Source organism: Orycteropus afer, unplaced genomic scaffold (assembly GCF_000298275.1).
Source record: "Orycteropus afer afer isolate SDZICR_OR568_19922 unplaced genomic scaffold, OryAfe1.0 scaffold00037, whole genome shotgun sequence".
NCBI classification, from domain to species: Eukaryota; Metazoa; Chordata; class Mammalia; order Tubulidentata; family Orycteropodidae; genus Orycteropus; species Orycteropus afer.
Genome location: NW_006921624.1, coordinates 3,838,674 through 3,861,969, shown reverse-complemented (window position 1 = coordinate 3,861,969; position 23,296 = coordinate 3,838,674). Strand labels below are relative to the sequence as shown.

General features: G+C 40.7%; 1 protein-coding gene across 1 annotated transcript in view; it reads right to left on the bottom strand.

The window, feature by feature from the left end:
• Window positions 1–5,090: 5,090 nt before the first annotated feature.
• Window positions 5,091–23,296, bottom strand: part of STOM (stomatin) — a 36,637-nt gene continuing 18,431 nt past the window's right edge. The window contains 7 exon segments of the mRNA XM_007936650.2: window positions 5,091–5,162; window positions 5,165–5,356; window positions 12,592–12,726; window positions 13,926–14,129; window positions 18,292–18,374; window positions 19,813–19,885; window positions 20,943–21,046. Of these exon segments, the coding sequence (XP_007934841.2) occupies window positions 5,091–5,162; window positions 5,165–5,356; window positions 12,592–12,726; window positions 13,926–14,129; window positions 18,292–18,374; window positions 19,813–19,885; window positions 20,943–21,046 (863 nt within the window).

Sequence of the window (23,296 nt, the reverse complement as noted above, 5' to 3'; positions counted from 1 at the left end):
TCACCAAGTCTTTTCTCCCTCATAGCCACTGGTAGGTTCAAACTGCTGACTGAGCACTTAACCATTGTGCCATCAGGGCTCCTTGAATCATGGACCTACGTTATGTGCCGTCGAGTCAGACCCGACTCATAGTGATCCCTCCTTGGGATGGAATTATCCCTAGGCTACTTAGAGACCATCCTACAACTTGAGGGTAAGTTCTTTTTCTCTGAAGTGAGAATTGTAAGGGGGAGGTACTAAAAAAAGCCATGGTTCCAGGAAGGAGGAAGAGAGTAAATGGACGTTGGGTTGGCAGTCACTTTGTTGGAGACTTGTTTTGACCTATATGCAGTAATTATTAAGAGTAATGCATGCTTCCAGACTTGTGGCACCTAATAATTTTCAGAAGGCTGAATTTCCAGCCAATTCTTACCAGAAGCTTTTAGGGAAGGTTCCTAACTGCCATGCGGTTACTAAGTTTTTAGAGGTGTCTAAAATCTCAGCTTTGTCGGTGGTTTCGATCTCCTTTCTCATCACTCTTCTACAGGGTACATTGAAAAGGGAGGCATTTTATTAGCAAGGTGGATCCGTTAGGCAAATCCCAACTTCACCTGAGCCCCCAGCTGCTATAGATGTTATCATCATCACAGTGAGAGACCATCATTAATTAACTCCAAAGAATCCAGGATTTTTACCATGGTCTCATCAACACAATTGGGATTGTATGTGGAAATCAAAGATGTTTAAAGTACCTTGTACGGTACTCGGCAGTCAAATTGTGCTTCCTTTGCCTTCTCATTAGTTCATTAGTTCCTACTTTGAAGTTAGAAAAATATCCTAGATTATCAAGTCTAGTGGCTCTTAAGTTTTGGGGTAGGCTTGGTGGCGGGGGTCAATGTACCCTCTGAAATTGTACGTAAATACGTGTGTGCATTACCACTACACACTTTTCAAAGACATAGCTCCTTAGCTTCCAACACACTCTCAAAAGGTCTAAGGTCCAAACGGCAGAGTTCAACCTCTTCATTTTACAGGTCATGAAAATAAGGGTCAGAAAGGGGCTATGACTTATCTAAGGTCATATTACAAGTTCAATGGTCAATTGAGAAAAGCAGTTAGGAGCAGTGAATTTCAAACTATGATCTGTAGAATTCTATGAAGTGTCTAAGTCATTTTACAAATGTCTGATTAAAATTCCATTTTTAAAGTGGTTATAAAAATCACAAACACTGGAAAACAAAATGGAGAAATTAAATGCAGAGTCCCAAGACTGCAACTATGTTTACAACTCCAATTAAAATTTTTTACAACAGTCTTACTGTTTTCACTGACTATATTAAGTAAATATTATACATTTCAATTTAAGGATTTATACTGGTAAAAGACCGGTGTAGTTTCCTTTGAAAAAATAGAGTCTGCTGCTGAAAAAATATTTGAAATTCATTGTAAGAAGAGTGTTGGGCTCACTATTTCCTATCTGACCTTGGGCCAGCAAGGCATTGTTAGGATTACAATGGGTAATATATTTTAAAGGGCTAAGTAAACTCAACCATCCATGGAACTTTGGTTTCCTGCAACTCAGGCTAGTGTTGTGGTTATAAACATCCCATCTATTCCCTCCATTTGCACTGAGATTTAGCCCCGATCAGATCAGAAACTAAAGTTTATGTCCTGCTTGGGTGTGGATACAAAGTTCCACTAGTCAAATGAACTACAAGTTTGAAAAAGTTATGATCTACATATAAAGTGACTGGTGGTAGTTTGTGCATGGAGCACTGGTGGCAGCCAGCATACAAACAAAAGATACATTTAGACACCTTAGAATTGTCATCAGGAAAATCTGGGTTTGAATCCCAGTTCTATTCTTTACCAACCAATGTGGCATTGAGCACGTTTTAACCTCTGAGCCTTGGTATCCTCATCTGTAAAATGGGGATGAGAAAAGCATCTATTTCATCAAGCTAAGTTGAGGATAAAATGATGGAATGTATCTACAAGTGCTTGAGCACAAGGCTAAGCAACCCACCAACGGCAGCCATTAATTCAGGATGGTCCTTTAAAGATTGAATGTTGCAGGCAACATCTATTGGTTTTATATCATTGACTTCTCTACTTAAAGGTAGAGGTTGTGGTTGTGTGCTGTAGTCAGTTCTGATAAAACAACAACAACAAAACCCACTGCCAAACTGATTCTAAATCACAGCAAAGATTAGAACAAAGTAGAACCGCCCCATACGGTTTCTAGAAGCACGCTGCCTCATCTTTCTCCTGCGGAGCCGCCAGTGAGTTTGAATCACCAACCTTTTGGTTAGCAGCTGAATGCTTTAACCCCTATGCCACCAGAGCTCCTCATTCAAACTCACAGGAGCCCTATATGACAAAGTAGAGGGTATACCTATGTTATGAGCTGAGTGTGGTAGTTAAGATCATGTGCCAACTTGGCTGCACCTAGTTTTGAGTGGATGGGCAGCTAGATATAATTATTCCCCATGATGACACTGGCAATCAACTCCATGTTGGGATCTGCCACAAGCAGCTGAGTAGCTGCTTTAGGGATGTGGTCTGCTTCCTGTATGTAAGAAGCAGCCTTGGGAATGGTCTATAGCTTTTTGGCATGCTTAGACCCTGCATGTAGCCAAGTTGTCACTCAGCAGCCTGCCATGCCCTGCTGATCTGGGAACTTTCAATGGACTTGAATCAATGGCCCACTGTGTGATTTGGTAATATCAGGGCTGTGCCTTTTCACTTGTTGACCTTAGGTCTGTCAGCTGGCTGAGTGAAGAAACCCTCCAGCTCCAGTGGGCTGGGAGCAGGAGGCAGAGCTGAAGCCCAAGGTTGAGGGGCTTTCACCCAGCCTCTTGAACCTGGCACTTATAACTTGGACTTCTAGTCTTAAAAACTGTTAAGAGAATAAACTCCTGTTTCTTTAAGCCATCTCATTTGTGGTCTATTCCTGGCAAAGCAACATGAGAGGTAACCAAAACACCCAGTGACAGCAAGAAGTGGGTTACTCTCCTGTCTGAGAAAGGCAAAAGAAGTGAAGTCAGCCAAGACTTTAGGGGGCATATGGCTCTCAAATTCCCCTGGAAAAATGCATGACCAGATGCATCAGAGGGAGCTTGGAGATGGGAGATGTTAGATCGGTAACTGCAGCCTCCCCACCCCCACTTCCTCTGGCCAGTGAGAACACACAAAGGCGACAAGGCAGCCAGCCCAGGACTGGAGGATATCATGTACCACATCTGAAAAATGAAATCTACACACACTCAATGCAGGCAGGAACACACTCTCACCCAAAGAAAATTAGTAAAAGTACATACTTTATTATTTTATGTCTGTCACTGGAAAGGGAGGCCACTTGGAAAGAAACTTGCACTGATACACTCATCCTAAAGCTCATTCTATGTTTCCCTCTCCCCAAGCAATTTAATTCCAACTTGTAGGGCTATGGGTTCACAAGGCAAGAAGGCAAAGATGTTTGGTAACTGGAGATATTGAAACTCAAGGACCCAAAAGCATTGTTACTCATGTCTGAGAAGAGATTTTCAATTAAGATATGGAGCTGTTTCTCCCAGTTCTCGGTAGTCAAGGTGAGGCACCTCACAAAACAGAGAACCATCACTTAAGATTCAGAATATAAATGTAACTTGAGTTCTAAGTCAACATGTTCCATATGCCTTCAATAAACTCAGTTAATAATCTGATACACGAAGAAAGGGTGGTTCAAGGTTTCTAAAATAAGCTTGTAAGTGGAGTGTGGGGACGCAGACACAGAGTGATCTGACAGGTGGGGAGGGTGGCCCTGGATAAGAAAGCCACGATTCTTAGACTTCTCCAAGTGAACACAGAGCCTCAAAGAGGAAGTGTTACAAATGTCACCACCAGCCAGCCTTCCAGACCAGTAGGAACAATGTCAGGTTGCTCAGATTCACAGGCATCTGCAAAATGGAAAGTGTTTCCTAATACTACAGACTAAGAAACTGGAGATTAGCAAAGTTGACCATTTCTTTCAGAATCAGCCCATATGATAGAAAAAGACTTACCAGGCAAAACGATTGAGATTTGAAAAAGAAAATCCATAAATCTATATAGATATCCTAAGTTTGATAGCATCTACCCAAGCTAATTAAGTATCATGAGTCCATTATACTGTGAATTCCTTATATTACTTAATGAATGAGTCAGTAACCAAGATATTTCACAATGTACAATAGTTACTAGCATGCAGAGAGTAAAACAGAATGGTTTTCTGAAGACATCAAAAAGTACATTAGTTCTTAAGCTATTCAAATGGGTATACAAACAATTCCTTATAGAAATTTGAGAAACCTTTATTTTAAAAAATTAAAACTATTTAAAACCTGATATATGAAAATAGGCAGAAGTAAGAAACAAGTACTTGTGGGACTTTTGGGATAAGCTATTTAGCTGGTTTGAACAGTAGAACACAGAGGACTCATTTACTCGAAAAGGAGGCTCAAAAAAGTTTAAAAAATAAAAAAGAAACACATGTTATTTTTAAAAAGACCTCTAAACTGGCAGGTTTTAAGGTCTTTATAGGATTAGAGTAATATTTTTGAAGTCTTGACCATTTCCTCCAGTGCTGACGGGTTCAGTCAAGAAAACCTCTACTCTCAAGTGAGGATTATTTTGAAACATGTTTATGTCCAAAAAGTAAAAAGACATTAAGGACATTTCCTTCAATTAAGGCTCCCTGGAAGTAAGGCACGTATGGCCCAGAGAAGCTGGTTACAGCATAAGGTGATAGCTTTTTGCAGAGCATTTATCCAGCTAGGGTTATCAGGCAGTGCTATGGCCTCTGTTCTTGCCTTTGGCTTAGCTGCTGATAGAGGGTGCAGAATGACTCAAGGGAAACCAAAAGAAGAGGGATTTAACCTACAGAATGATCTGAAAGTAAGAATTTTAAATATTTTAAAGACATGTCTTACATAAATCATCAGTCTATTTCTCTCTCCCAGTATTTACAAGCTAAACATTGTTTCATCTGTCTTTCTGATCACTATGTATTCTAAGAACAACAAACTCAACATAGGGGAAAGGAAAGGGAGGGAGAAAATGCAAGTTCCCCTACCCTACTCTCTCCTTATGGGTTAAAAGCTAATTTGGTCCCCTACTTCCTCCTTTGCAGGGGGTAGCGCATCTCTGCCTTGGCCTATGTGGCTCAGTGTTTTGCCCCCACGATGCCTTGTAACATATCTATGGGCAGAGGGAAGACAATCGTCGAGTTTTTCTCAGCAGCGATGGTGGTCAGGGTCTGAAGGTACCGGAGCTGAAGGGCTGCAGGAGATTCAGTGATGACAATAGAGGCTTCCTTCAGAGCCCTGGATGCATTCATTTCTCCCTCGGCAGCGATGACCTGAACAGTGGGAATAAACAGAGAGAATACAACTGGAGAGTGCAGCATGGTGTAGGTGTAGCACAACAATCTTCAAACTGGGGTATGTGTATCTCAGGTGGTACTCGTTTCCTTCTGTCCTTCTTCCTAAATCTGATTTGCCTGAAGTTCAGACTTCCTCTTTCACCATGGCCTTTCTCCCACTTGCCAGCAGACCAAACAAAGGGACAATTCAAAATAGGTGCTGAGAAAGTGAATAACTCCAATGACTGGATACAAATCCTTTTTTGTAAGTCAGGTGGATTTCCAATTCTTTGATTTCAAAGAAAGGGACCTTATTCAACTGAAAGCTGATAGATCTTTAAACATATTTGTTGTATGATTGTTTAGCACATAAACTCAGAGTGTTAAGAACTACGTAACATGATGTTAACCAAAACTTCCATTTCTATCTATTTATTTATGGAGACAAGGCTTCTTAGTTCTTATAAAAATGAAAAAGAGAAATGGAACTAGATGTTAAATCTTGTCTCATTCTAACAATAACAGCCATCTACAAATAATGAATTCCTCATTCATCTTATTAAGAGAAACATTTTTTATAAAATTTTATTTTATTTAGAAGATCTTCTGAAATATTCAGATCTTTGTTTATTAACCCATTGCAATTGAGTCCTATTCATAGTGCCCTACAGAGCAGAACAGAACTGCCCTATAGGGTTTCCAAGGCTGTAGTCTTTATAGAAGCAGACTGCCACATCTTTCTTCCACAGGAGCAGCTGGTGGGTTCAAATCACCAACCTTTCAGTTAGCAGCTGAATGAATGCTTAACCTCTGTACCCCCAGGGCTTCCTATAGTCATAGGAAATTTAAAAAATTAATTTTAACTTACATACTAAATATGCTGCAGTAGGGAAATAAAGTAATTCACAATAAAATGTATTAGATAAAATTTTTGAGTGTAAATAAGACCTCATTCACATATTTTTAGATGGATGATTATATCCTTGTTATTTAGATTTCACTGGCTACATTTATAAGGATGATGTTAATAATTTTATTTTAGAATGTGAATATTTACAATATGCCAATTTGTACAATACAATTATACATTTTCCAAGTATAAAAACTCATGATGAAAATTTTTACATGTTAAAACGTGTGTGGAAATATATAGTTTTTTCTGAATTCTTTTAGGGGTTACATGGGCAAAAAAATTTATGAAGATCACTGGAGAGAACAGGGGCTTGGGAATGACAAATTTTTACCCAAATCTAACGCTTCTTAATTGAATATCCCCAAAGAGCTTATTTAACATCCCCAAGCCTCAAGTTCTCATATTTAAAATGAGACAACTGCTTATAGGACCACTGTGAGGAAGACAGAGGTATATTAAATGTTGAAAGTACACATGGAGGCTATCACACAGGAATAGTGAGTGACAAATCAAAACCTGATTTTGGGATCCAATTTAATACATAAAACAGTCAGAAGCTTTTTACCACAAGAAAATAAACAAAGTCCAGAAGCTATGGCAAGGCAGTTACTTTTGATTAGTAAACCTAGGAGAAGAAAAGGTGTAAAGATACCATAATCATCAAGATTAAAAGTACGGTTTCACCAGTTCATCCTCAATAAATCTCAAAATACTAACAGTTCATAATACTCCTGCAAATATCAGAGTTGGCAGCAATGGTCTTATGACCAATTGAATTCCATTCACTTATACAGCAAACTCTGGGACCTTCTAAGAGTCAACTCCAGTAGAGGAGACAGGGATACCAAAAAAACCCAAACTCACTGCCGTCGAGTCAGATCTGACTCATAGAGACCGCTCCCTGGGTTTCCGAGGCAGAATCGCTATGGAAGTAGATTGCCCAATTTTCTTCCAAGGAGTGTCTGGTGGGTTTGAACCGCCAGCCTTCTGGTTAGCAGTCAAATGCCTTAGGCACTACGCCACCAGAGCTCCCAGAGATACAGATAGTGAGCAGAATCTCTACCCTGAAGGAGGTCTTGCTCAAGCAGAGAAGACATGCAAACAAGTAGCTTTGTTATGTCAGTTCTGGTGTGATAAATACGATAACCGATATACAGACAAGGCCTACTGCTAGTATGGAGAGGAAAGGAATTTTTGCAGAGGGTGAGGTGAGGAAGTCATATTAAAGGATGGAAAGTCTGCTAGTTGGACAAAGATGAAGAAAAACATTTCAGGTAGAATGAATGAAAAATACTTTGCATAGTAAAAAACCTGGTATATTCTAGAAAACTGTAAGTGTCTCAATGCTGTGGGAGGAAGAAGAGAAAAGTGGAGGATGAGTAGGAGCCAGGATCCGAAGTCGCAGGGAAGGCCAGGTTGTTGGATCTCTCTGCAGGCAATGGAGAACCACTGAATGATTTTAAGTAGGTAAGTAACAGCAGGAGATCTAGTTTTAGGAAACCCTATGACGGATGTCTGAGCACAGATTTGAAGAGAAGAGATTGAAAGCTGCAAGTAGAACTGCTTCAGAGAGGTTGGTGAGATTCACTGGTATAGGGAAGGATGAGGAAATGCATTTGGGAGCTCTTCAAGAGGGAGAATCAACAGAATTTGGAGACTGACTGGGTATGGGGAGGAGAGGGGAATACAGGCTTTAAGTACAGGAATACAGGTTTAAGTTCCATGGGTAATGCCATTAACTGAGATAAGGGCTATAGGATATGGCAATTACTGACAGAAAGGACCTTAACTTATCAAGGCAAACCGTTATGTGCTACCTAGGGCTGCAAAGGGCAAAGTGCCAGCCATGCCTAAAGATAACCAGTCATGTAACTGTCCTCCAAGGCAGGCACTGCAGAGCAGACGCTGGAAAAAAACCCACCACGAGAACAACAGGCTCTGCATTCTTTCCATGTCATCTCAGATGTCCAATTAGGTGCTGTTTTTATGTGGATATGGATCAACTACAAAGATATCTCATCTTCCCTTACTAATCAATGTGGTCTCTTGACTGGGAAGCCAGGCCCACCAGCTGGGCACACACGTTGTTAACAGAAAAGCTGCTCTGAGCCGACTGCCAAGGATGCGAGAACACCACCACTGGCTTCCCTAAATACAGGCCAAGTACACTCTGCTGATAGGCTCTCAGAGAGCAAAGCACACGACTTGTCGGCCTCCGGAGCTTTTGCCAAATGTGCAGTAATTCCCTGTCGATCAACACTGCTTGATTTACAAACTGGCATTCTCAATCACGTATTTTTTTTTTTTTTAATTTTATTTTGATTTGGGTGAAGATTTACAGAGTAAATTCACTTTTCATACAACAGTTCACATAATATACTTTGTCTCATGTCATTGACCAAAATTTACAATGCAACAGCTCCCCTCCCACTTCCTCCCCATAGTTACCTCTTCCCAGTGTCCATCCCTCCATACTCTTCTGCGCCCTGAGCTGTCTCCCTGTGCATAAGCAGCCCTTCCTTCTCCCATGATTGTTCTCTCTAGGGCGTGTGTCTACTTGAGGTAAATGTTTAACTCACATGCCTGTACATTGTTTGGCTGGCAACCACAGGAGTGGGTTCAATTCCAGACCTGAAGGGCAGCTAGGGGCCATAGTCTCAGTGGTTCTACCAGGCTCTACTGGACCAGCAAACCTGGTCCCCACCTTCAAATGATTTTGAGTTTTGTTCCACATTGTTCTCCCTCTCTATGCAGGATCTCCTACATCCCTTCCAAGTGGATGACAGTGGTAGCCGGGCACCATCTAGTTCTTCTGGTCTCATAGTTGTATAGGTTGCAGATCAGATGGTGTACCAGTCGCTAGGACTGATTGTTTCCATTAATTTTGATTTTCTTCTTCTTGACGAGGAGAGACCCATTGTTGTATCTAGATGGCAGCTTGCTAGCTTTTAAGATCCCAGTCGCTACTCGCCAAAGTAGGAGGTGGAACAATGTTTTGTATAGTTCAATCAGGTATTTTCATGTATGTGAGAGTGTACACACATCAGCTTCTCTCCTTCTGCTGACCAAATGGGCTGGTCAGAGGGAAGGGCACAGAAAGGTGGTCTTTTGCATTTCAACTAACAGAAGGCTAGGTCTAGGCATATGATCCTGAAAGCACATGCCAGGCATTTTTCTGAGAAGTATGAAAAGGAAACAAGGGAGACTGCAAGTGCAAAAACCTTACATTTCAAACCATTAAGGGCCGGTGTAAAAAACTTTTACAAGAGGTTCAGCTAGCATGCTGTACAAATTCTCGGGAGAATCTCCCTTTTTTTTTTGTGACTGACTTCTTTCAATCAATATTATGTTTATGAGCATTTATATGTAGACTGTTCATTCTCCTTGCTGTGTCCTATATGGGAGTAAACCCGAGATGGGCACCTGGGCAGCTTGCGACTGGGGCAATGACAGAGTGCTGCTGTGAACATTCCAGCAGGTGCCTTACATGAGCATTTAAGTGTGTTTCTGTTAGAGACATTCTTAGGGGCGAAGCTGCTGGCTCATAGAGTGTGTGTATATATATGTTTACTTTCAGTAGGTCTTGCCAGACAGCTTTCCAATGTGGTTGTACCACCTTATATTCCCACCAGCAGAGTATGAGAGTTCTAGTTCCTTCATCACCCACAACTGGTTAGTTTCTATTTGTCTGTTTTTTTATAATATACTTATTATTTATAATTCTGTAGGTATGCCTGGCATTCTGATGGATGTCTAGTGTGGCATCTTCTTGTGGTGTGAATTTGCATTTCCCTGATGGCTAATGAACCTGAGGAGTTTTTCTCTGAAGGCTCTTAATCTATAGGCTTTCCCACGTTCTTTCTCTTTTCCTTTGTAATTTATATGTTGAAGAAACTATGACCTCTTATTTTTAATGAAAACTTGAAGCTAAGCCTTATGGTTGTTGCAGGATTACTGTATTTTATAGAAGGCCTAGGCCTCACTGTGGTTCTATATGTTAACCATCATCTTAAAGGCAGTCACTGTCCTGGTCATGAGACTATTTCTGGACTGGCCCCAGAGCCCCATCTACGAGGGAGCACGGTAATCCAGAATTCCAACAGGCTTCCTTTGTCATTTCTTATTGTTATCAAGGGAAGATAGGAACCCTCTTTCCAAACCAGTGAGAATGCTCATGGAAGGGGCTCAGGTCACATCCGTGGGGAAGTCCCAGAGAAGATAATGTGGAGCATCCGGAGCACAGAAGAGTGAAAAAAAAAAAAAAAAAAAAAAAACCCAAAGATGCATGGAAACAATTAGTCCAAGGGACCATGGGAACCTCAGCCACATGACCCTAAGATCAGAAGAACGAGATGGTGCCTAGCTACCAATGCCAACAACTCAGAAAGGGATCAGAATTGGAGATGCTAGATGCAGTGGGAGAAAAATGGGGAACAAAATTTAAAAACACAAAAAAGATCAGGATTACTGGTGGGATAGAAACTGGTGAAACCCTCGAGTCTATGGCCCCTGGCCCCTAAGAACTCTTCAGGCCTAGAATTAAACTCGCTAAACGATAGTCCTAGGAGCTGAATAATTACACCAGGGAGATGCACTCCTTGGAACAACCAACCATGGGAGGAAGGGCAGCATTTGAGCATGGAGATAACTAGGGAGACAGAAATGCATAGATAAGGACACTGGGAAAGGGTAACCACAGGGAGAAAGTAGGAAGAGAGCTGTTACACTGTGGGGATTGTAATCAGTGTCACGAAACAAAATGAGTATGAACTGTTGAATGAAACAAATATGTTCTGTGAAATTTCACCCATATCACAATGTTGTTGTTGTTGTTATATGCCGTCGAGTCGGCGCCAACTCATAGCAACCCCTCCTTGGGTTTCCTAGGCGGTATCACTACGGAAGTAGGATTGCCCAACCTTCCTTCCGAGATAGAAAGTTAAAAAAAAAAAAAAAAAAAGATAATGTGGAACAGAGGGGAGTTCTAACTTCTACTGCCACTAATTGACTGTTAGACCTTAAGGAAAACACTTATTTTTCTGGACTTCAATTTTTCATCTGAATAGCAGAATGGCAAACAAGTTTCATTTTGACAGCCAACTCCAAGCAATTGATGGTTGTTAAGAGGAGCACTGAGGGTTCTGAAGCCAAGTCTAAGCTCAGTGGAAAACAGTGCTCTGGTTAATTACTGGCATGGGAATAGGGGGGCGGAGTGGCAGCATCTGGGAGAGGTATTTGTCACCTTAGAAAGATAATCTCCAAGGACTCTTCTGGTTCTGATATTCTACGTAATCTGTGTATGGTAAATTCTATTATTCAATATGCTTTGGAAACAGAGCTTTTGGTTAATTATATATTCTCAGTAAAAACATAATTTCTAAAATAATTAGATTATAGTAGGGCATATTTAATAACATTATCTTAAATATAATTTAATCTTCTAAATGTGATGGTTTTAGTTTTGAGAGAAGGCACTTGAGGATTTTGCCCTATCACTAGGCCATCATCACAAACATCAGTTACCACATTAGGAAAGCCTAAAAATTATTGTTAATAGAAAATTCTGGAGGCAGTGTGCAAGTAAACGAGCCAGTATTCTTTTGGTGCCGGCAAACAAATTATAGTGGCCAATTTGTGGCTTAAAGGGCATCGTTATAGAAGGGTAGACTAGAACAGTCCATTAGCACCACTCACTACTATTTTATAACAACAACAACAAGAAATTGGTTTGCTCTTGTATTTTGGGAGATGGATCACACCCACAGCAACCCCTCCTATGAAAACTGACCCTCTTCTTCCACCTCATTCATGGGCCTGGGACTATGGGACCTTATTAGTATATGACTTTGTCCTTTCACCAAAGCTGCACCAAGGAGGATATCTCTTCTGTGAATCTGGAATTAAAGCTGGGCTGTCTCCTCTAGTGTTCAATTGGGAAGACATATAAACTTGGGAGTCTGACATTTTCTACCATGTGCTATCTATAGTGAGATGTGGCCCAGGAAATGGAATCATTAGCTCCCTTGAGTTCTGGCTGTTTTCTGGCTCCTGGTCCTTGATTCTAATGCTGGTGAGGCCTGACTCTTCTTCCTGCCCTTGGGTTTGGTTAAGATATTCCTGTATCCAATGACTCCAATGACTGTTAAGAGTGGTAGTGTCTGGGGAAACTGGATTTGAGATAAGGGAAGTCTTTCACCGTTAGTAAATAATTCAGAGTTAGTTCAAATTTTTTACTCTAGGCATGACTTACTTATTGTCATTACCAAAACCAAAACCTCAATAGGAAAAATAAACTGAAAAAACAAAAAACAAAGGTTACCTTGGCTCGGGCCTCCCGGGCTGCTTCGGCTTCTGCAGCCATAGCTCTCTGGAGCTGCACCGGGAGTTTCACGTCCTTAATTTCCACGCGCTCCACCTTTATTCCCCAGTCATCAGTGGCATCATCCAGGGTACACTATTAGAAAGAGAAAAGGTAAGCACTGTTCAGCCCAATCCAGATGCCTACAGTGGCTGTATTCACTGGGACCTGGAGCAGATAAAGAGCTAAGGGAGAGCTACAGAGGTAGCTGTCCTATAGGAGAATGGAGTCTCTGCATGGTGCAAACAGTTAATGCATTCAGCTGCTAACTGAAGGAGTTGGAGGTTCAAATCCATCCAGGGGCCACTCGGAAAAATAGGCTTGGCAATCTACTTTTACAAAATCAGTCACTGAAAACCCCATGGAGCACAGTTGTAATCGGACACATATGGAGTTGCCATGAGTTGCAATCAACTCCATGACACCTGGAGAGAAATAGGAGAAAAATGGGGAAGCAGGGACCGGGGGACTAAAGAGCTGATTCTGATTCTGCTACTAACAAGCTAACGCAAGGGTTGGCAAACTTTTTCGTAAAGGGTAAGATGGTATTTATTTGTGATCTCTGTCACAACTATTCAACCATGATATTATAGGTTAAAAGCTGCCATAGACAATACATGAACAAATGTGTGTGGCTGTGTTCTAATAAAACTTTATCTACAACAGCAGGGGGTCCACTCACGGGCCATAGTTTGTTGATCCCTGAGCTAATGTGACTCTGTGTGGGCCATGTTATTTCTTTTTGCTTCGACTTCCTCCCTTTAGAATGGCAGAAATAAAACCATACCATCTATCCATAAGGTTGTTGTGGGAATCAAATAAGAACACAGATTTTATCCACAGTGAAGTTTGTACAAATAATAAAATTCCTATTTTTAGGAACTTTAAAAAATATAAATATTTTAAACAAACAGGTTTAACTCAACATTTGTTACTCAGTTAAGAATGGAAAGAGTAAGAGTCACAAGAGAATTCAATGGAATAAAGCTTTAACAATACTTGCACTATCTTGCTGAAAAATAACGCTACAGAAAAGGTTCATACTAATTCTGGAAGAAAACGCGCACACACACACACACACACACACACAGGAGGGAATAAACAGCAATGCATGTATCTGAGTGTTATTAACTCTTGGAACTGCTAGTGTGAAAAGTTCCCTTCTATCAAATTCGAGAAAACCTTGCTATGAAGAAAAGCACCAAGGGTTCCTCAACTTGAATTAATAAAAGGTTCTCAACAACCACTGACCCTTTGCCTTGTTTTTTAACTCGTGGCATCACAGTGCTCCTCACCTGCATGTTGTGTGCAATTTCTTCTCTGTCAGAGAGGATCTGAGAAAGGTTCTTGGTGCCCAGAACATTCCTAAGAGTAGTTTGTGCCAAAAGACGGGTTGCTGAGTCAGCATTGGTGATATTCGCCACAGCCAGGGTTGCATTCTGAACGCGGTAATAGACCACACCATCCACACTAATTGTCACCGAATCCTTGGTGAGGATCTACAAGATTAGGCAAGCAATTTTACATCTGTTAACCAGCTATTTCTTTAATACAACTATGAGAAAAGCTGTTCTTCAGAGCATCTTAAAACACTAGCTGATTTTCTTTAATAAGACATGAGGAAGTTAACTGTATTTTGACAATTTAGTAAAACACATTAATTCGTAATTTCACTCAATTGTTCACAGATATTAATAGAAAGGCTACTCTGTAACAGACACTGTATTAGGTACCAGGGTATTAGGTTTGAGAAGACTTGAGCTTCATTTTCAAGGAGTGTGAGGAATCAAGGGAGGCTTTAAAGGACAGCGGGAAGGTAGTTGTGGGTGGTAGAAGTGACGCTTCAACTGAGTCTTGAAGAAAGAAAGAAAACATTTTCTGAGGGTGGGAAGTGGAGCTGACAAACACTTGCAGCAGAGAGAACAGTATATGAAGAGGCACAGAGGTGTGGGAGAGCCTAGGTTTGATAAATTACAAGTAGGACAGTATTACTGGAATAAAAAGCACTCGGGAAATGGTTTCACAGGGCTAGGGCAAGGTAAAAAATATTTATAGCATGCTATATAATGTTGAGGAGCTCTGGTAGCATAGTGGCTAAGGCACTTGACTGCTAACCAGAAGGCTGGCGGTTCAAACCCACCAGCCACTCCTCCGAAGGAAGGTTGGGCAATCCTACTTCCATAGTGATACTGCCTCGGAAACCCAAGGAGGGGTCGCTATGAGTCAGGTCCGACTCGACAGCACATAACAACAATAACAACAACATATAATGTTTAACAAAACTTTGTTTTGAACTGAAAATTTGTCTGATTGAGAGGCTCCAGGAAAACAGTAATTCAAGTTACTGAACCTCGCTGGGTTTCAGTTTCCTTATCTGTGAAATCAACATTAATAATACTACCTACCTTAGCAGAGTGTTGCTACAATCAATGAGTTAATATATTTAAGTGCCTAGAATAGTGTCCAGTACATGGTAAGTGCTATGTAAGAATTAGATTTTATTATTATTTCTTCATCTGGGATACTGGTATTAACTTTGAGTAAAACACTAACTTGGTGAACTATAATAAGCTAATTTAGACAATAAACTACTGTTTTACTTTGTCCCCAATCCCTCCTCTATACTTTATGCCACAATACCTCAGCCCTAATTTAAGTAATCCCTGGCTAAAATGCTTCGGTGCCTCCCTACTGCCTTCTGAGTAAGTCCTTAGTTTGGTATATAAGTCCTCTGACATCTGGCCCTGCCACAGCGTCATCTGGCCATGCCTCTCTGGTGTCATTTCTCCCCACTCCCTCATGCACACACGATACATCAGACCACATGCAGGTCACCACATGCATGCACCATGTCCATGCTCCTAGTCTTTATAAAGGTATTCCTGCATGTCCTCTCTGTTCTCTCTCTCACACAGCAACAGACTAGCTCATTTGTACTATCCATTCAAGACACAGCCCAAGTTTCTCTCTGTGAAACTTCCCTGACACATTCAGCAAGGTAAGCACTCTTTCCTTTGCACATCCATTGTACCTTACACTGTAGTGACATTATCTATTTATATGTCTACTTCTCTAGCAGACGATGACTTTGAGGCATGGATAGTGAGTGTGTGAGTGCCCCTGTGTGTGTGTGTGTGTGTATTTATATCTCTAGCACTGGCAGAATGCTTGATACATAGCAAACCAGACCAAACCCACTGCCACCAAGTTGATTCTGACTCATAGCAACCTCCCATTGGGTTTCTAACGTGGTAAATCTTTACGGAAGCAGATTGCCCCATCTTCCTTCCATGGAGCAGCTGATGGGTTTGAACCACCAACCTTCTGGTTAGCAGTCAAATGCCTTAGGCACTGCACCACCAGAGCTCCTCGGTACATAGCAGGTGGTCAATAATTCAGAAGTGAATTGAAAACATGGTCCTAGGAAAGGTGGCACAGTGGTTAAGTGCTCAGCTGCTAATAGAAAAGTCAGTCATCTGAACCTACCACTTGGTACATAGGAGAAAGTGTGGCAGTCTGCTTCTGTGAAGATTATAGCCTCGGAAACCCTATGGGGTAGTTCTACTCTGTCCTAAAGGGTCACTATGAGTCAGAATCAACTCAATGGCAATGGGTTTTTGTTTTTTTGTTTTGAAGGTTCTAGGAATATATTGACTGACAAAGAGATAAGGAGTGAGTCAGGAGGGCTGAATTGTAGTTTGAGGTCTGCCTGTATTTTCCTAGGTAATTTCTATAAGACTTTTAAACTGTTTGACCTAGGGATTCCTCATTGTGAGGCAGGGCTAATAATTCTGCCCAAGTCAACCAAATTTCTGCAAAGATCAAATAAGGTGTTTATGAATATCTTTTGAAAGTGTTAAGAGCTGTGTAAGTGGAAGGGAATAACAATATTACTACATAGCTGATCTCACTGCCAGGCATCAAAGTACTAATCTAAAAATACTTGTTACTGGGAAGAGAAGTGGGGAATTTGTACCATCTTGTGTGAAAATTAATCATTTGCCATGATGTGATAAGAAAATGTGCATCATTCCCAGATAAATTCCTGCCACTGTGACTCTGCCACAGCCAGCGCTCCCTAAAGCTGCAGCCTCTCTGCCAACTGTTTATCATAGGCAGAGTGTTTGTTTATCTCCCTTCAAAGTTAAGTTCACAGGAGATCGGAAAAAGGATTGCTTGCCAAGTTCTAAACGGCTCTGCACTCAGCAGCTTGCAGGAGAGGAGAATGCAGCTGGAAGGCAGAAGCTTACAGCAAGTCTACCAGCCAGATGTCTGCAATATTTACAGAGGCAAGTGCCAGAAGAGTTCTCAGCTACCCTGAAAGGGCTGCTTCTGAGAGTCAGACTTCCCTGAAAGATGGGAAAACATGCAGAGAACACAGCAATGCTCTCAGTCTTGTTCTTTTGTTGTGGGTAAAAATTAGTTCTGGCAGCAATATGTATGTTTGGGTTATAAAGTCTGATGTCACCCATAACTTGGATTGATATCAGCAAGGAAGTTCCTGAGCTGGTTTCTGGATTTTGTGATAAGAGAAGGCAACTTGGCCAGGCTCTGTGACCCTGCTGAGCACCTGACCTTTGGCCTGGGAACACTGACAGTAAGTATTCTTTTGTGTCCCATTTCATCTATGATTGTTATGCATCCTAAGATGTAGTACCCATATGGCCATCACTACTTAAGGGCCATAATGAAGCTAATTTAGAATGCATTTAGCATAGAACTGTGGAACAAGCATGGGTAGGGGATTCAAAGAGCTGGAGTTTAGCTCTGGCCCTGCCACTGTAGTCTGGAGAAATTCTTTTGTCTCACTGCACCTATATACTATCTAGAGGTTCTGCTGTGAGTTTCAAATACTGTGAAAATATTTATGAAGTAGTCTGAAAAATCACAAAATAATATAAAGCATTAATAGCATATGGTTTATCTCAAATATTACGTGAGAAGTTTCTAATTTTTCTAAACAATTATTGAGAATAAAATCAAGAACTTTAAGAAGTGAAAAAAAAAAAAAAGAACTTTAAGAAGGAATATTGTGTTTCGATCAGAAACCCAGAGAAGAAAAACGATAGCAAAAAAAAAATGATGACACATGGGAGAACAGAAGGGCTATGTATGCACAGGGAGACAGCTCAGGTGCAGGGGTGCATGGGAGGGAAGGACACAGGCAAGAAGTAACTATGGGGAGGAAGTGGGAAGACAGCTGTTGCATTGTGGGAAACTGCAGTCAATATCATGAGACAAAGTGTATATGAACTGATACATGGAAAATGAATTTGCTCTGTAAACTTTCACCCAAATCACAAAAAAAATTTTTAAAAAAAGATGACAATGATGATGCTAACATTACACTTGATGTTTTATAATAATAATAGCACTTACATAGCACTTCTATTTACCAGGCATTGTTCTAAGTACTCTAAATATAATTTTTCATTTAATCCTCAAAGTAACACTATAGAGTAGGTTCTATTATTATAACCTCTATTTACAGATGAGGAAACTGAGGCATAGATGTTAAAGAACTTGCTCAAGGTCACACAGCTAGGAAAGGGTGGACAGTCAGGCTCTAGAGCCTGTGCGCTAACCACTATACTATGCTGTTTCTCATTGTAAAGCACTTTGGCACACATTTCAGTTACTCAAAGCGAAAGACTGCCTTACCTCCTGAGGAGGAATGTCAAATGAAATGGTTCTCATGTCCACTTTGATGAAGCTGTCAGTGCACGGCAGAATAAAAAACAAACCTGCAACAGAGGTACATGGAGGGTTATAAAGAGCCACAGGCACCTAACTGGTTCCCTTCAATTCTAATAGAAGCATTTAATCAATAGAAAACCCCCAATTCATCTCAGTAAATTACCCCCTATGAGCCAGAAGCCAAGAATGTTATCCTGGACTCTTCTTTCTTGCTTCCCATATCTAAGTGTCCCCATCAAGGCCTGTGGACTTCATTTCCTTATATGTCTCCACTGTTACTGCCATGCATAATTTTTCCCTTGGACCAATGCAACTGCTTCCTACGCTACCTTTCTGTTTCTTCCAGCTTCTCTGCTACAATCCATTCTCTAAGTGACTCCCTCCTTGGGTTTCCGAGGCAGTATCTCTACAGAAGTAGGTTGCCCAGTCTTCCTTCAGAGGACTGGCTGGTGGGTTTGAACCTGCAGCCTTCTGGTTAGCAGTCAAATGCCTTAGGCACTACGCCACCAGAGCTTCTTCTAAGGTGCAAGCAGAGCACTATTTCCTAAAGTACAAAGTCATGCATGCACCTCCCCCATGCCTTCAGCCCCTCCCCTCTCCTCACACCCTGGACTCTAGCTGGACTGAGCTGCCTGCAGTTCTTTGACCTTGCAATATGCTCTTCCATGTTGCTTTGCTGCTGTTTCTGCTGGAATACCTCTCCTCTGGCTAATCCTTTTTCATGCCTGAAGACTCAGCCAAGATTGTACCTCCAGAAAAGCTCTGTCTCATCCCACTAGTTTGGGGCAGTCTCTCTTCTCTGTGTTCCCATAGCTCTCTGATTACTTGATTTATAATATCACATAGGACTGTGGTGTCCCACCACTAGAGAGTGAAATACTTGAGGTTAGGACTGTGTTTTAGTCCCTTTGCACTCCCAGTAGTCTCTAGAATTCTTCTACTGGAACATCAAACAAACAGAACCCACTGCTGCCGAGTCAATTCCAACTCATGGTGACCCTTGTGTTACAGAGTAGAACTGCTCCATAGGGTTTTCTTGGCTGTAACCTTTATAAAAAGCAGATCACCAACCTTTTCTGTGGCTTGCTGGATGGGTTTGAACTGCCAACACAGTAGAAGCTTAATCAAAGCTTGTCAAATGAATAATTGGTAGTAACTCTCACTGCTACTTCAGTTCTCTTTCTTTCCCCTACCCCAGGGACCTTATACCTCAATTGCATAAATTATTCCTGGGCTAAGAGTCCGGCTGCAACAACAATTCCTGGGCTAAGATAATCTTATCAGCTCAAATGGGAAGGGGAGGGGAAAAGAGGAAAAGAAAAGATGACTAAGTAAACCTGGCTTGTATCACTGCTATTGTTATACAACTCCTACTACACATGTACTCTCTCCCAGGTCAACAGAGAAGACACTCTCATAAGGGAAAGCACAGCAATAAAAAGAATTTCATTCTCCAGACAAATAATCCAGAATCCCAGTACTAACCAGGTCCTTTGGCTCCTCCTTGTAAAATGCGACCCAATCTAAAGATGATGGCTCTTTCATACTCTTTTATGATCTAGAATTAAAACAACACACACGCGCCAAGAATTCAGCATGATGAATACAAATATTTACACGTATAACTTTTACTATTTTTTTATTTTTATTTTTGCAGTGTTCCCTCCCCTCCCCTCCCCGTATGACTTCTTAAATATTTAAGTATACAATATTAAATATATCTATTTCTGCTCTAAACAAGATGCCTGTCTTATTTTTTTCTCTATAACCCACCAGATAACATCTATAAATCATATATTCAGTGTTTAATTACCACCTTCACAACCATGCTATTTATTTGCTATGGCTTTCTACCGGTTATATAAAAGCAATAGACGTTTTTTGTATAAAATTTGGAAAGTACAGAGAACTATATAAAAACAAATTCATAACCTCGATCCTTAATATTATTATTTAACTACATTATATATTGTTAATTTAGAAACATAAATGCTAAAGTCCTTATAGTTTTTCTCCTGATTCCTTCAATCATAATAATCACAAATTTATCTGAAAATGCTTGGAGCATATGTTACCGTTTTAGTAATATGTAAATGATAGACATTTATCAGAGTATTAAGAGCCTTATAGAAAAAAACAGCCAGTATTTGTGGGGCACTTACCATGTGCCAGGCATTGTGATAACTACAATTAGATACACTAATTCATTAGTGTTCACAGCAGCCTTATGAAGCAGGTTGTTAATTCCTTCCACTTCACAGGTGAGAAACATGGCAAAGGTCACACTGAACAGGGGAGCCAACCACCAAACCCTGACATGGTGATGGGAGACCTTGTCTCACAAGCCCATCTCACAGAGATCCCTTACTTCGTATTTTAGATCGTGAGCCTTATTTTAACCCATGTGGAAGGACTGATAAATAATAGCTAAAAAGAATTATTCAGATTCCATTATTCTGATGAAATAATAGAATGAGTTTACCTAAAGCGAGATGAAGGAGAAAGAATGATAGGCCAGTATGGCCTCTGTCTCACACACTCACACAGGTGTACTAAGTGGGCTTATGTAGGTTAAGAGTTGACTCCTTGTCAGATGCAGAAGAAATGTTCTTTACCTTTATGCACATCCATATTGATATTGGGAAAGTTATCAGTGTGAATAAGAATGAGGCAGCCACCAAAATCCACCCACAAGGTCCAAGGCCTGTACTGGGACTATCTGTTGAAAATAAAAAGTATACAGTTATTAGCATGATCACCATTCTCTTTATGGTTACCATTCACTGGACATCTATGTGGTAGGCATTATGCTAGATGCTTTACATGAATTTTCCCATCTAATCCTCATAATACTCTGAAGTATAGATACTACTTTCCCTAATCTACTTGACTTGTAACACAAGCATTTTTCACATTACTCATTCCTTTATCCAGCAAACATTAAGTACCTAACATACATTATACCTTGTGCTTTGTCTTGAAGTGATAAAACAAATAAGACCCAATCCCAGCTCTCAAGAAGGCTCAAACTTAGTGGGGAAAAGAGAAAGACAGGCAATTGTAATACTAGGTGGCAAGTACGGTGTAGAGCATCTGCTCACATATCTCGAGAACACAGAACAGGGTAACTCACACAGGTGGATGGAGGTGAGCTCAGAGGGGGGAGGTGATGGAGGTAGCTGTCAGAGGGCTTTATTATTATTTTTTTTAATTGTGATTTGGGTGAAAGTTTACAGAACAAACTGGTTTTAGAGAGGCTTCCTGAAAAGGAAGAGGAAGGAAGAAAACAGGGATCCTAAGCCCAAAGTGCAGCATGATTAAAGGTGAAAAGCATATAATACAAGTATAAACTATTTTAGAGTCTTCTTAACACCTGTAAAATATTTCCCTGGGTACATGCACCACTGTCCATTTCCTGATTACTAGACAGGTTGTTTCTGACTTTTTACTGTTAGAAATAATTCTGTAACGAACATCTTTGTACCCAGTTTTCCTCCCTCATTTCTCATTATTTCCCTTTTCTGTAATATGAAATAGCACTGTTGTCTGATTATAAAGGCAGTATTTGGCAAAAAGTTCAGACAAGTGTAATAAAAGGAGGGAAAAATTACTCTTAATCCAGAGATAAAAGTACTTTGGTATATCCTTCCAACTTTTTCCTTGTGAAAACACAGAGCATATTTTCACAAATATGAACAGGAACCATATATCATATTCAGGACTGTTCTTCTCAGCTCTTGCTCTTTCACTTGCGTTTTAGTTTTTCTAGCTATGAACTTGTAGGGGTTTCTGGTTTATTTGTTTGCTTTAGTTTTAATTTTTTTAAATCAAGGTTCTACAGGCAGACTTCATTTTATTGTGGTTTGCTTTACTGAGCTTCACAGATACTGCATTTTTCAAACATTGAAGGTTTATGGCAACCCTGTGTCAAGCAAGTCTACTGGTATCATTTTCCCCAAACATGTGCTCACTTTGTGTCTCTGTGTCACATTTTGGTGATTCTCACAATACTTTAAACATTTTCATAATGCTATTATATACTTGGGAGCTCTGGTAGCGTAGTGCCTAAGGCACTTGATTGCTAACCAGAAGGCTGGTGGTTCAAACCCACCAGCCACTCCTCGGAAGGAAGATGGGGCAGTTTACTTCAGTAGTGATACTACCTCGGAAACCCAAGAGGCGGTCGCTATGAGTCGGGTTCGAGGCGGCGGCACATAACATCAACAACATTATATACTTAATACACTGCAGTACAGTGTAAACATAACTTTCATGTGCACTGGGAAATCAAAAATTCGTATGACTTGCTTTATTGGGATATTTGCTTTATTGTGGTGGCCTGGAACCAAATCAACAGTATCTCCGAAGTCTGCCTGTACTTGCAGAAAGTTTAAAGAGTCAAATAGTTCTATTTGATTCATTTCCCCCCCAAAAAAAGTCAGCTCCTCCTCAAAAGTAACTGCTCCTTTGGCTGAGTATTTTGGATTTACTTCCATGTTTGTAAATCATGTGGTTATAGAGTTACTTTTTGATGTTCCCATTTTGAGCATTATCTATTGACTTCCACTGTGGAAGAGGACTTACTTCTTCTCTCTCCTCCCCCTGCCCCTGTCATATACTTTTGTCTATTGGGAGCTCTGGTAGCATAGTGCCTAAGGCACTTGACTGCTAACCAGAAGGGTGGTGGTTCAAACCCACCAGCCACTCCTCAGAAGGAAGATGGGGCAATGTACTTCCATAGTGATACTGCCTTGGAAACCCAAGGAGGGGTCACTATGAGTCAGGTTTGACTCGATGGCACATAACAACAACAATCCTTCCAATATATTTATACTACAGTGTTAGTTGGGAGCTCTGGTAGCATAGTCGCTAAATCACTTGACTGCTAACCAGAAGGCTGGCGGTTCAAACCCACCAGCCACTCCTCGGAAGGAAGGTTGGGCAATCCTACTTCCATAGTGATACTGCC